The sequence below is a fragment of the Peromyscus eremicus genome, chromosome 5, assembly GCF_949786415.1.
Source record: "Peromyscus eremicus chromosome 5, PerEre_H2_v1, whole genome shotgun sequence".
NCBI lineage: Eukaryota > Metazoa > Chordata > Mammalia > Rodentia > Cricetidae > Peromyscus > Peromyscus eremicus.
Window position 1 is genome coordinate 89,440,693 of NC_081420.1, and position 14,289 is coordinate 89,454,981.

The 14,289-nt window shown below is 44.6% G+C and overlaps 1 protein-coding gene across 1 annotated transcript in view; it reads right to left on the minus strand.

Moving 5' to 3' along the window:
* The window catches only part of Cdh13 (cadherin 13), a 971,677-nt gene that overhangs the window by 767,152 nt on the left and 190,236 nt on the right, over nt 1-14,289 (minus strand). The window contains exon 2 of the mRNA XM_059263937.1: nt 6,349-6,460. Coding sequence (XP_059119920.1) covers nt 6,349-6,460 — 112 coding nt within the window. The remainder of the gene's footprint in view (nt 1-6,348; nt 6,461-14,289) is intronic.

Consider the following 14,289-nt stretch of genomic DNA (forward strand, 5'->3'; position numbering starts at 1 on the left):
TCCCACCAGCCAGGTGAGAAAGTCCATCATTTGTCACCATCCCATTGAAAATTTTACAGCAGGGTCAAAGGGGCCTTTGTCTGGACATTTAGTTCACTGACTGTGTGCTTCCCAAGTTAGGATGCAAAACGCCTCTCACATCACTTTTTCATTAATTGCCTTCATTTTTCAAGCTCCCTATTTGATTTATAGTCAATTAAAAACACACTGAAAAGCCATGACTCACGTGTGCATTAAGTACAGATGTGATTAATGCCGTACCAATGATTCCCTGGATGACCTGGCAGCTGACCAAGGTTGGTGACACAGTGGCATGACCAGGAAGTATCTGGGTCAAGGGTATATATGGGAATAGTGGGAAGCCAGGAAACATGTCCTGGCATCAATCCAAACCCAAGAAAAAGAGTCACTTTTTCTATATTATAGAGGAAGATTGAATTTAGCTCTGAGTGTTAAAAAAATTGCTGTGGAGGCTTTCCTTCACCTAAGTTGATGAAAACAATGAGAAAATTAAATGACAAAATTCCTTAATGTTTCACCATCACCATCAGCCAAAACAATGGGACTCTCTCTAGTCATAGGAGGCTGAAAACCAGTGCCTTAGAGTCTTGAGATCAAATTTTTTTTCTTTTTTTTTTTCCCCAAGACAGGGTTTTTCTGTATAGCCCTGGCTGTCCTGGAACTTGCTCTGTAGCCCAGGCTGGCCTTGAACTCACAGAAATCCATCTGCCTCTGCCTCCCAGGTGCTGAGATTAAAGACATGTGCCACCATCACCTGGCTTTGAGTTCAAATCTTGACTCTTGCAGCTGTAAGAGATATCAGCTTGAGTAAACTGCTTCACTTAACTCAGCCTTAGGTGTTTTCATCTGGAAAATGGTCACACAAGAATATCTTTCCTTTAAAGGCTGTTGTTAGATTCCAAGGGACTCTTGATAGCTGGGAACAACACACAAGGTCAGGGATCAAGAGTATAAACAGTGCACAGATCAGCATGGCTGGTATCCTATGTCTCCATGTCTCTAATGTATGCAACCTGTCACATTTTAAGAAGTGGTCCATCTTCCTTCCATGCCTTATTCTGCATGGCTGTAGGGATTGACCTGAGGAAGACAGATGGCTAAATGGAAAGCGCGTTCTGCTAAGAACAACAGGCGCATGCCCTTGCTTTCATTCTCAAGTGGACCAAGTCTTCTCCAGGGTCTCTGGTTTCCCCTGAGAAAGTTGTTTCCTCTGTGGTCCATTTTGTCAGGAGTTTTATTTTGTTTTAATGCAATAATACCATCTTGTTAGCATCTGCATAGTGAAGGTTACCAGCTTCTCTTGCAGCTAAGTTGGCTATATGAACAAGTCTGCTGATGGATCAGAGTACGATGGCCCATATTACTTTCAATCTGAGATAGTTAAAAATATTGGGTCTCATACTTTCCTACACTCTTTCTTGACCTCCAGTCTGTCTGTCATACTGAAAGGAGAGTCAGATTAACAGTACTTCTACACTTCACTGTGGTGATCACTCTGTGCAGCTTTATGTTTGGTTTGTGTGTATACATATTAGGAGGCATAAGCAGTAGAGGATGAAACTATGAGGAAGAATACAGTCCTGGTAATGTCTGGGTGACCAATGGGATGTCCATTCTGGACAGTGGATGCTGAACACACCTACCAGCAGAGGCTGGGGTAATCACAAACATGGTATCCCCTAGGGAACTCAATGACCACAGATCCCTGTGGTGTTGGGAAGGTTAGTTTGAGCTGACATGAATGAGGCAGGATGTTGCACTTGGTAACTTGGTGTTTCCCATCCTGGTTAGGTACCTAGGGAGCCACCCCAGTGTGCTGCCTTCTAATTGTATTTCCCCCTTTCCTTGTACTTCTCATGGACACTGGAAATAATTCCCCTTCTCAGTTCTCCTTTCAAGACTTAGATGAAACCAAAAAAGTTTTGGCCAAGTTATGGTGAGCTGGGGGGCTTTGCATTGTACTCAGAAAGATCCAGTAAAAGAATACCGCTGGGTACATTAGAAGAGAGAGTGGGATGCCATGTTTTGATCCCAGCAGCTTGTTGAAAAATGGCCCTTTAAAGAAGAAAGCAAGTCTAGTTAGCAGTGAGGGGAGTAGAATAAAGAGTTATTTGGATGTGAAGGAAATAAAAGGCTTTAGAACAACTGAAGGGAAGATGTACTGGAGTGAACAGTGAATAAAATATTAGGGAAATAAAAGGAGTGAGGTGACCATTAGTAACGGTTAAAGCAGGAAAAGGCAAGTCACCAGGAAGCAAGGAAAAAGATGAAAAAGGATAAAAGGAAATATTACTGTCAGAACAAAGAAAGCAGGAATCCTGGAACAGAATAAACACCCCCCAGAACCCCAGAAAGCGGAACACAGAAGTGGTTGAATGTAAACCCCAGATATGAGCAGAATGATCTATCCATCAGGTAAAGGGCCAACACTTCAGGTAACTTTGTAAAACACTACAGTGTGCAGTCGATTAATTGATTATGCTGTAACTCTGCCTTGGTAACATAAAAATTCGCAAGGACTTGCAACCAAACTTCTTTAATTTTTAAAACATTTTTATCTGTCCCCCCACCCCCTTCTCTCTCTCTCTCTCTCTCTCTCTCTCTCTCTCTCTCTCTCTCTCTCTCTCTCTGGTGTGTGTGTGTGTGTGTGTGTGTGTGTGTGTGTGTGTGTGTGTGCTCGTGTATATGCACATGGCACAGCACATATGTGGAAGTCAGAGGACAACTTATAGGAATGAGCTTTCTCCTTCCACTGCATGGATCTTGGGCACTGATCCCAGGTCCTCAGGCTTGGCAGCAGGTGTCTTTACCTACTCAGTAATCATGCTAGCCCTATAACCAAATTTCTTAAATATTACAAAGAAAGAGAGCATACAAAGTGCATACATCATGAACAGGCCCAGGATCATGTCACTCACCTACTTCTTCTTAACCTTCAGCACCCAGACAACATCAGCTTTTATTTCTACATTACTGAAATATCGCAAATCATTCCATTTATCTATAATATGTAAATTCAAATAGCCAAGCTTTTTTTGTTTTTGTTTTTGTTTTTTTGTTTGTTTGTTTGTTTGTTTTTTGTTTAACTTTCTGGCTCTGTTTGAGTTTTTTCCATTTACCATCCAGGTGTTAGTTCACGTCAGCACGTAAACCTCTCAAAGTTGGTTCTTTACACTTTTTCCAAGACAGAAGGGTTTGTGCTGACTCTTTTAAGATGCATAGAAGGGGTTGTTGGAGAGATGGTTCGCAAAGTTGGTTCTTTACACTTTTTCCAAGACAGAAGGGTTTGTGCTGACTCTTTTAAGATGCATAAAAGGGGTTGTTGGAGAGATGGTTCGGGGGTTAAGAGCACATTGTGCTCCCCCAGAGGACCTGAGTTTGGTTTTGAGCACCCAAGTCAGGTGGCTCATAAGGGCTTCTCCCCCAGAGTGGTTCTCAAACTATGGGTCATGACCTCTTTAGGGGTTCGAACAATCTTTTCATAGGGGTCACCTAAGACCATCAGAAAACACAGATATTTTTATTACAATTCATAACAGTAGCAAAATTACAGTCATAAAGTAGCAACAAAATAATTTTATGGTTGGGGGTCTCCACAACATGAGAGACTGTATTAAAGGGCTGCAGCATTAGGAAGGGTGAGAACCACTGCTTCAGAGGATCTGATAACCTTTTCTGGCCTCAGTAGGCACCTGCACTCTGGTGGACATAGCCCCACACAGGCACACACACATAATTAGTTAAAAATAAACCTTTAAAATTGCACAGAGCCGGGTGGTGGTGGCGCATGCCTTTAATCCCAGCACTCGGGAGGAAGAGGCAGGTGATCTCTGTGAGTTCGAGGCCAGCCTGGGCTACAGAGTGAGTTCCAGGACAGGCTCCAAAGCTACACAGAGAAACCCTGTCTCGAAAAACCAAAAAAAAAAAAAAAAATTTTAATTAAAAAAATAAAATTGCACAGAAAAAAACTGGTGAGTAAGAAGAGAGAGAGTTGGGGTGGAAGTGGCTAAAAAGTACTGGAACTGTCCATTTTATACTAAAGGCTTTGACTTCCTCATTATGGGTGGAATAGATTGGGCATTTCTCCTCTTGAAGACTCCGGTTGTTCGAAACAATTTTCAACAGGCATTCTCCAGTCTCCACAACATTTCCTCCCCAGCTAGACATAGTTAACCTCATCCGCAGACTCCACTCAGAATAAACTCCATTCCTCGTCACCTTGAGAGATACTTACAAGCACCTAGCCAGCGCTGCTCCTTGTATTTTGTCATAGTAACAGATCTGGACAAGCAATTTCACTAGAGGGGCTAATCAAAGTTTGCTGACCCAACATCTCACACACAAACACAACATTTTAAACTGGGATTGATTCCCATATCACTGGGTTTCCCTGAGTGGGTTGTCATAAATAAGCCTGCTCTCATTTCGCATTTAGGAGCTTACACAGGAGCAATGGCCATAACCAAGTTAATTACTTAGGGGATTAAGACCACACACACACACACACACACACACACACACATACACACACTAACACACACACACCTCTGATATTGGAATGTACAGTATAGTACAGTTTAAATTAAAAAGTCCCCTAAACTATGATTGTTCCTAGCTCCTTGGTGGTGTATTGGAAGCTGTTTGATGTCATGAAGATTATAGAAGCAATCACATTTATGGGCCTGCTTTGCATACCAGCTCTATTAATTTCCATACTGAGGGTGGCTTTGCATTTCCCAACATGTTAACAGTGATGCCATTTGGGATAATCACTTGGAACAAACAAACAAACAGAAAAAAAAAAAAAGGAAAGCAAGAGACAGAGACGGGCAGATGGACAGACAGACACAGAAATGAGGGAAGAGAAAGGTCAGAATGTTTGTCATCAAGCAAGTTCTACTCGAAATATATTGATTCACATCAGTGCAGAGATCAAAGGGCAAATGAGTATTCCCGATGGCCTGACCCCGGAGTCACTCTCGGAAACACGGTTATTAGGAAGTTGTATCTGGGGACTCGCTTCTTATGCCGGTCTTGTACCTTGTCACTAGACTCTAATTGTGATGGTCTCATTGGTGCCATTGTGCCAGGGTGTTCCCAGCCTTGGAGCCCCTGATGTTCAATATTCCAGCATTATGGCTGTGTTCCTTTAAACCCTTATAACAGGTACCAGCCTCCTAGAATATTCTGATCAGTCAAGCCATTTGATGTGCACATATCATCCATGTCCCACAGAAATGGGGCTGGCACAAAAGGCTACCCTGAGTCCGTAAGAGCAAACACATATGCATTCACCCTATTTACAGGTGTCTTTGAGCATCTGACCAAATTAGGTCACTGCTTGCATATCTGTTATCCTCAAATATCAAAGAATGGGGGTCTGGAGAGATAGTTCAGCAGTAAAGAGCACCCACCTCTCTTGCAGAGGACCAGAGTTCAGTCCCCAGCATCCACATAGGGCGGCTCACAACCATACGTGCCTCCATTCCAGGAAATCCAACACCTTCTTCTGGCCTTTTCGGGCAGCTGCACTCATGTGCACACACATACACAAATACAGCCACATGATTAAAAATAAAATAAATCTTTAAAAATGTTCAAAGAACAGTGCTCAAAAGTCTATAATTGATTGGTTAGATCTACCATCAATTTCAAACTCTATTGTGTAAAAATGGCACTCACTAGGCATTTGTCTCCAGGCTTTTGTTTTCTTAAAGGTAAAGTGAGATAATATTGGTGTTAAGTACAGTGCAGGATTGTAACCAGATCGGAGAGACGCACATTTTCAGGAAATCAATTGGAATTTGGGGAATTTGACTTTAATCCACAGAAGCAGCTGAAAAGATTTGAATCTTTTTCAAGACCATCTTATCAGCTTTGAGAACAAGAGTTTTTGATTCTTATGTCTACAAATTCCCAGCCGCCAATATCCTGCCCTCAACATTATTTTGATCTAATGCCACATGTGAGAAAAGCCAGGTAGAGCAGCAATCTATAAGAAGGCAATGATTTTACTCTTGGATCTGCCCTATGAAAATAGCATTCATTCTCTCCACACAGCACAGAGTTACCCTGGAGGCTGGCAGTCCCCCTTTCTGGGTGTGGTGCAGGTGGGCTCATTGGAGACAAAATACCAAGAAGAGATACACGCCCTGTATTAATCCACAAGCTGGAAAGTCTGTCATTTGATTGAAACAATCCACCCAGGACCAAGCAGTGACATAAGAAATGTGACCAGAAAACATGAGGAAATCCCACACCCTGAGATACGTTCAAACAGCAGGGAAGTCCACATGAGTGGCCCCAGAGCATCTTGGGATGGCTTACAGTTTAGAACAGGCTGGTCCTCGATGAATTCAGCAGGCTGCTGGATGTGTATCACCTTCTGCTGGAATCCAGGAGTGCAGTCCAAGTCGTCTGCAGCTGTTACAAGGAACACCTGAGGAAAGGAAGCAATCAATATTTCAACAGCAGCTAACATGTTTGCCCTGCTAACTTTCTTTCTTCCTTTTAACAAAATCTGCAACTTTTAGAAATGAGCTGAGGTTTCAGTTTCATTTCCCCAAACGAAGAGGTAAGTTGATGCACCTCTCAAGGCTGCCAACAGCTCATTTTTGGCAATGAGATTTTTTTGGAAGATGCAAAACTAGGAACAGGTGCTGCAACTTCCATTAAGTTGAAGTTAAAGAAATAATGTCGTAAGAGTTTTACACCTGCTAAGAATCGCACTATGGTCGCCATGTGTGAAATTTCATTACAAAAACTGTCATTTTCTGGTGACGCCTGAGTTAAAACCAACTTCATGTTCATACATGCAAAGGAACAATGTCATCTCCAAAAAGGAGGAAAAAGAAAACAGAACTTTCTCTCTGGAGTTACTTCTAGAAGTATTGCAAGGTCTGTTGGACCTTCACCCTGGTCTATCACGGTGGCAATGAGCCATAGGTGGCCACCGCACACCAGCAGTGTAGCTGACCCCACACTGAGGCATTGTTGGGCATAATATTGTCAAATGGACACAAACCAGAGTCACCCTGGTAGGGGTGGCACCACCCATAGTGGGCTGTGAGACATTGTCTTGATTGATGACGGATGTTGGAGGGTCCAGCCCACTGTGGGTGGTGCACCCCTAGGCAGGTGATCCTGACTCAGCAAGCTGGGAGGAGCAAGCCAGTAAGCAGTATTCATTCCCCCCTCGCTCCTCCCCTGCTTCTGCTTGACTTCTTGCCTTGGCTCTCTCGATGATGGACCACGACCCAGATATGTAAGACAGATAAACCCTTCCCTCCCCAACTCGTTTCTATCAAGCCACAGATAGAATCTAAACCATCAAAAAAATAATTTTATAGTAATTGTTCACTGAAATGATAACGTTTTATATATGGTGCAGAAGAAAAGCAGCTGTTATAATTAATTTCACCGGTTTCTTTTCACTTTTGCAAATTTGGCTTCCTGAAAATATAAAATGTGCAATTCTTTCCAAGGTCTCACTTTTGTCCTAGGGATGTCTTCTCATCCATCATTCAAAACAAACAAAAATAAACCTGGGCTATACCGTTGTAAAGCACTTTCTTCCAAGCAGGGCATGGCCATTGCTGTTTTGAAAACAGAGCAGCTGCAATGATTACCCCTAAGAGACACTTGTAAGTTTGGGCCCACCAGCATTCTCACGTATGGGTGGGTAGTGGGCAGAGGTGCTTAGCTCATAAAGTGACACACTAGGAGGCTCACAAGGTACATGAAGTCTCTCACCTAAGAGGATATGTAAGTGTTAACCGTTACTAAGAAGGGCGAGGAACAGGCTGGGTGGTGGCATACACCTTTAATCCCAGCACTTGAGAGGCAGAGCCAGGCAGATCTCTGTGAGTTCGAGCCCAGCCTGGTCTACAGATTGAGATCCAGGACAGGCACCAAAACTACACAGAGAAACCGTCTTGGGAAAAAAAAAAAAAAAAAAAAAAAAAAAAAAAAAAAAAAAAAAAAAACAAGGGCGAGGATCTCCTTGGGTGCCACGTGCTCCTCTAAGTAACCCCAATTATTCTCACTGGCTCATCAAGCCAGACTTGGATGGAATCTATGAGTGATCCATGTGGGGTTAATAGACAATTGTTCATAACTCCCCAGAAGTCACTTACATGCTTTGGGATTTGAAAGCATATGACCTTTTATCTAAGGTCTAACTTAGATAAAAACAGACTTAAGATCTATAAGCAGAGACTATCATCTCCAGGGAGAGAGGCCTGCCCTGGGGCTCACCTGTGTACACCCAGCATCTACATCACATACTCACACAGGCCTGCTTCTGAGGCTTCAAAAGCAAAGCCAAGATGTTTGAGCCCTTATCACACAGCAAGTCCTGAGTTAAGCTCACTCTGAACATAATCTGGGATAGTCTCCCCGGCAGCCTCATGATGCACAGACACGTATATTTTGCAAAAGACCTGAACTTCTAGGAAGCAAATTAACTATGCCCAAGATCTACACATAGATGGGTGGAGTCAGAATCTGAATCCAAGTTTAAATGTCCTCTGACCTGTCTCCTGGAAAGAGCCTTTTTCATTTCCAACCCTCAGACCTTCTCTCTAGGCTACAAACTATATAGACCGCTTTAGAGGTCACATACCAGATATTTCCGTTATGATTCATAACAGCAACAAAATTACAGTTATGAAGTAGCAACAAAAATAATTTTATGGTTGGGAGGGGGTCACCACAACATGAGGATCTGTATTAAAGGGTCTCAGCCAGCATTAGGAAGGTTGAGAACTGCTGCTATAGAGACTGCTTTGTTTTAATTTTCTAAGCTAGCTCTCCAAAAAGTATAAAAGGCTTCTCTAATCTGAGCTGAAATTACCATCACTGAATCCTTAGACATGTAACATCCCCGGGGCAGCCTTCCGGCAATGGTGGAGGAGGGGATTTAGTTCACACAACCCAGCCCCCTGTCCTTCAAGATGGCTGGAAGGTGTACAGTTGGCCTGCCGGTTTCCACCTGGAATCACACTCCAGTTGTGCACCACGGTGGGTGGGTGTCTGGCTTGATAATTCAGGTTTCACTGGCCACCTTCTGTCCTTGACTCATTTCCCCACCCTATCCATCTTTATCTGAATCCAGCCCTCCAAAGATTTGCACTCGAAACTTTGATTCAGCACTTGCTCTTGAAGAAACTGAACTCTGAAACCAGATGTTGTATTCTTAACCAGGGCACATCAGCAGTGTAGAAAGCGCATTTTCTTCTCCGCCAGCAAACTCCAAACAATATACAAAAGGTTGGCCGCTGAGGAGCCGGGGCTCTATGGTGAATGCCAGCCTTCTGGGAAGCACTGAACCCCAAGGAACAGGAGCAAGAATCAATCTCAGGAGGTTGATGGTGTGGCCAGGCTGAGCCACTTCAGAGGAACTAAGGGTGGAGAAGTCACCACCCTGCCTGACATCATCTTTCTCAAATCAGAGGAGGAGGGAGGACACTGTAGCTCAGTGTCTGTGCAGGTCTGCCTGTAAGTGTCCCTGTGTCCGGAGACCGGGCTCTGGTTTGAAGCCTTCTCAAGCCATCATAAAGCTGACATCCTAAGTGGCACACGTGCAGAATGCAGACTTGGAGCTCAGAATAATTTGCCAGCATTGTTGCGAGCAGAAAATCTATAACCCGCTAATGCTAATTCAGTTAAACAGAAATGGGCGAAGGTCACACCTTGTGCCTGCGATTATATGTTAACCTCCTAATTGGCTAATTCTGCCCTCACATCCCAGACCAGTCAACCAGTCACCCCAGACATATTGAGAAAAGCACAATTTCCCTAGGGACACTGAGCTAGTCATCCAGGAGGGAGAAATTCTGGTTCTATCAAGGAATAGTTATTTCTGCCTGAGTCTCCATGTTTTCTATGCTCAGTCCTTGCCCTGATTTCTTGACAGTGTCTGTTCAGGATACTTCTAGAATTCTAAAAGAAAAATCAACCTTTTGCAGCCGCTGACTCCCAGGAAGAGTTGGAGCAATGGTAGACCTTCCAAAGGCATAGTTTCATCTTTGTGAATTTGGGGGTAAATTATCTAGGAGTCAAAAATTAAATAGCTTGTGTCACATCAGGTATTCCTTCAGTCTGTTGTTCAAGTTATTAGTTGAGCTCTTGGGATTCATTAGACTCTGTTACACCAGGTCCGGAGTATTAGTTTGTTTTCTGTTGCTGGGATGAGACACCCGTCAAAAGCAAGTGGGGGAGGAAGTGGTTTATTTGGCTGATAGATTACAGTCCCTCATTTAGGGTAGCCAACACAGGAACTCAAGGCAGGCACTGAAGCAGAGGCCGTGATGGAACACAGCTTGCTTCCCATGCTTTACTCAGTCTGCTTTCTTAAACAGCTCCAGACTACCTGCCCAGGGGTGGCACTGCCCACAGTGGGCTGGGCCCTCCGACATCAATGATTAATCAAGAAAATACTGCACAGACATGCCCACAGGACAATCTGATGAAGGCAGTTCCTCAGCTGAGGTTCCCTTTTCCCGGGTAACTCTGGTTTGGACCAAACTGACAAACGCCAATCAGCCCAGCCAGGGTCTTGTAGGGAAGCCTTGCAGTGTACCCTTCTGAAGTGTGGTCACCAGGGCCATTTCCCTTGTTCCAATTTGGTTGGCCTTTTGCTGATGGATTTGGTGTGTGCTGTAGATGCCCCGCACCTCTCTTTTCTCATCTAGGAAGCATGAGGAGTGAGATGTGTGTGGACTCAACAAGATGATTCATAGAATGTAATTAGAAAAGTGTTGCCCAGGAGAGGTGGTCGATAGACGTTAACTATCACAGTATTATGGTCCAGAAGAGGAGAAGGGCATTAGCAAATCCTCATTTAAATAATCGACTAACTAAAATGAAAATCTAAGTTGAAAGGAAAGCATGACATCCTTTGGGACTATTTCAAAGCTGGGTGGAGGTGCTAACCTCATCTAGGGACCTCAAGCAAATCCATCCCCTGAAGAGGAACCGCTCTGCTTTAAACTTGAGAATGAAAGAGGTTGAGTAAAGGGAGAGGAATGGACACTTATATCCTCTTTTCCCATGTATACTTGGGATCTATGTATGCATATATGCATGTTTGTATGTGCATGGGCGTGTGAGTGTGTGTGTGTGTGTGTGTGTGTGTGTGTGTGTGCCTGTGCATGTGAGGGCCTGGGGTTGATGAGTGTCTTACTCAGTTGTTCTCCGTCTCATGTGATGAGGCTGAATCTCTCACTATGGTCCAGAGCTCACTAACTCTAGACTAGTCAGTCTCACTTGCTCCAGGAACCCCCGTCTATGCCTCCTGTATGCTGGGATGACAGGCGGCCATAATACCCCTCGGTTTTTATATGAGTTCTGGGGTCTGAACTGTGGTCTCCATTCTTGAGCAACACATATATCACCTTCTGAGACCCCTCCCCAGCCCAAGACTTACTGCTTAATCCAATATAACCCACTTTCACATGAGTCATTCTGTGTCTCTCTGGTAATGCTGCAGCATACTTCGAAATCACACAACAGCATTTACAGTAGAATCCAGACTAATAGCACTTCCTAAAGCCAAAGGTCTCCCTGCTCAGTGATCAAAGAATGTTCTAGGTACTGTCTGACTTCTCAGAACTCAAGCCTGTGTCTGTAGGTGATCCTGTCATGGATCCCCACTCTTTGACTAAGTGTGGGGCAGGTCATGGACCACCATCACTTATGTTGTAAGAATTAACACCTGGCCTCCCTCCCTAGCCAGCTCAGTCTTTTCTTCAACACGATTCAGTGTCACTGGTATGAAGATCCTACCTGGACAGAGTGCTCCACACCCTATGGAGCTTTGTCAAGCATAACCTATGAGCACTCCAAATATATCATCACTACCATGGCAATAATGGTCTTTGGATACGGTTCATGTGCTCATTTATGCATTAGTGCTCCATGCACATAAACAATAGGTGCAGATGCATCACTGTGAACATGGCAACTATCGAGTTTTATAATCACCAAAGGATACCCATTATCTGAAAATTACCATCAGTCTGCTCTGGAAGCAGATTCATGTCCTAGAAAGACAATAACCTCGGCTCTGAGCTACAGGGTTCAATACAAATCCCAGCTCGCTCACTGGAGTCACCCCGGGTGAGTCACCTGTGTCTCAGTGTTCCCAGATGGAAAATGGGAGAAATGATGGTCTAGTGCAGGTTTTTCTGAAGACTAAGTGAGATTATTGCAGAGGGGATAGCCACACATCGATTGCTCACACATCTTCATTGTTATCTCTGCACATTATATTTAAATGAGTGCATGTAATTTGCTGCTGTTCCCAGGGCAGTCAGGAACAGATGCCATTAACATACTACTTGGTGCTATTAGAAAACCGCCCAGTGGATAATGGCTCAGACCTGTGCAAACAGAAGCAGCAGGAATATGCATGCATCCAAGGGAAGAACAGAATGGGGCATGTGCATGTCAGTGTCCTGCAGTCATAGTCCCTTCCCCTGCACTGGCTGAGCAAGGAAGGCTACTTTTGTAAAAGGATCCAAGTATCCTTTAAGGTAGCAGAGCTCAGAGCTCTGTCCTCCCTCCAAGAGTCCCTGCCCTGAACTTACGACCAGAACCAAGAGCAGGTCATCAGGCTATCCTCTTGATACCTGACTCTCCTTGTGGCATCCTTTCCCCCTACAGCACAAACATTCTCTCTTTAAAAAGGGGTGGGTATGTTTATCCTGACTGGTGCTGTTTCAGGAGCCTAGCCAACTCTGAAGCTCCCTTCTTGAGGAAGGAATTCTCTCTGTCTCCTCTGTCTCTGTCTCTGTCACTGTCTCTTTCTCCTCCATGTTGTGGTGTGTGATGTTCCATCTTAATTGTCCTTGATGGGATTTAGAATTACCATGGAAACAAATCTCTAGACAGGTCTAAGAGGGATTACCTCGGGCTGTGGTCCCAGGCTTGGGGGTGGGGGGTGGGGGGGCGAGAAAGCAAGCTGAGCACCAGCCTTCATCTCTCTCTGCTTCCTGACCGCAGTCACCACGTGACCAGTGGGCTCACACTCCTGCTGCCTTGACATCCCCGCCATGAGGGACTGTGCACCCTCACATTGTGAGCCAAGCAAAACCCTTTTCTCCCGAGTGCCTTTTGTCAGGCATTTTGTTCCAGCAAAACAAGAAACTGACATCAGTCAGAAGCACTTGAGGTGGACCTGGTCAGCAGATGTGACTAGCAGAGAAGCAATGCAGTGTGTCATAGAGAAGAATCCTCCTGTTGCATGGAGAAGACTTCTCAAGGCTGCCCTATGGCACCACATCACTATGCCTAACTAACTCCCACCCCCTGGCTCCCTGGCACTCTCCCCTGGACTTTCAGGTATCTGAGTTATCCACGTGTGCTTTAGACTTTAGAGATTGACTCTGAAGCCAAGAGCCTTCCTTGATGTGAGTCTCTGGATGAGTCACAAAGGTACACACACCTTATACTGTTGGTTCCATTGCAATCATTCTGGCCAGAAATCAGTGCCTAACATGATGAGCTTAGAAGGACTGTGGCCACTTCAGCCCAGATGCTGGAATGTCCCATATGATCCCTTCCTCCTTCAATGAAAAAACAGAGGAAGAACTCTATGGTGTTAGTATGGTCCACTGACTTAATTAAGCACCTGTGCAGAACACAGACATCCAGCGGAGGTGGCTGGCAAGGAGCAGCCCCATCACCATAGGCCAGTTCACTGAGGTCTGTGTATGTCTGTCCCAGAGCTGGCCTGGCTGGTGATACAATGAACAGGCACAGAACCTGGGCAGAGAGCTTCCATGCCCCAGGTTCTGCAAACTTGTCCCAGTGGCCAGTGAGAAATAGCAAGACAGAAAGCATCAGATTAACACAGCGAGTCCAAAGCAGCATAAATACAAAGCAACTCCCTGCCACAAATAATGATCTCATGGGCTGCGGACAGCCTCAGATCTCATCTTCCCTTAAGCCAGTTTCCCGATATTATTCTTCCAGACAAAGCTGTTCACGTCTTCCAGGGCTGTTTTCCTAGTAGTGACTCACTCAGTGTTTGCTATTAGCCTGGATGGACAGGTGCTTTCTCCCTGTCACAAAGCACCTCGGGTTTGCTCTTGTCTGAGTAGCTCTGCAGCAAGAGTTTGGAGGGTCTTAAGCTCGTGGGAAAGAAAGGCTGCTCTCTCTGTCTCTAACTTGCAGGACACAAAAATGATAAAGAACTGAATTTTGATTGAGTCTTTATCCTGCCAAACACCAAAAGCCCAGACTGCTGAGAGGATTCATAAAGGC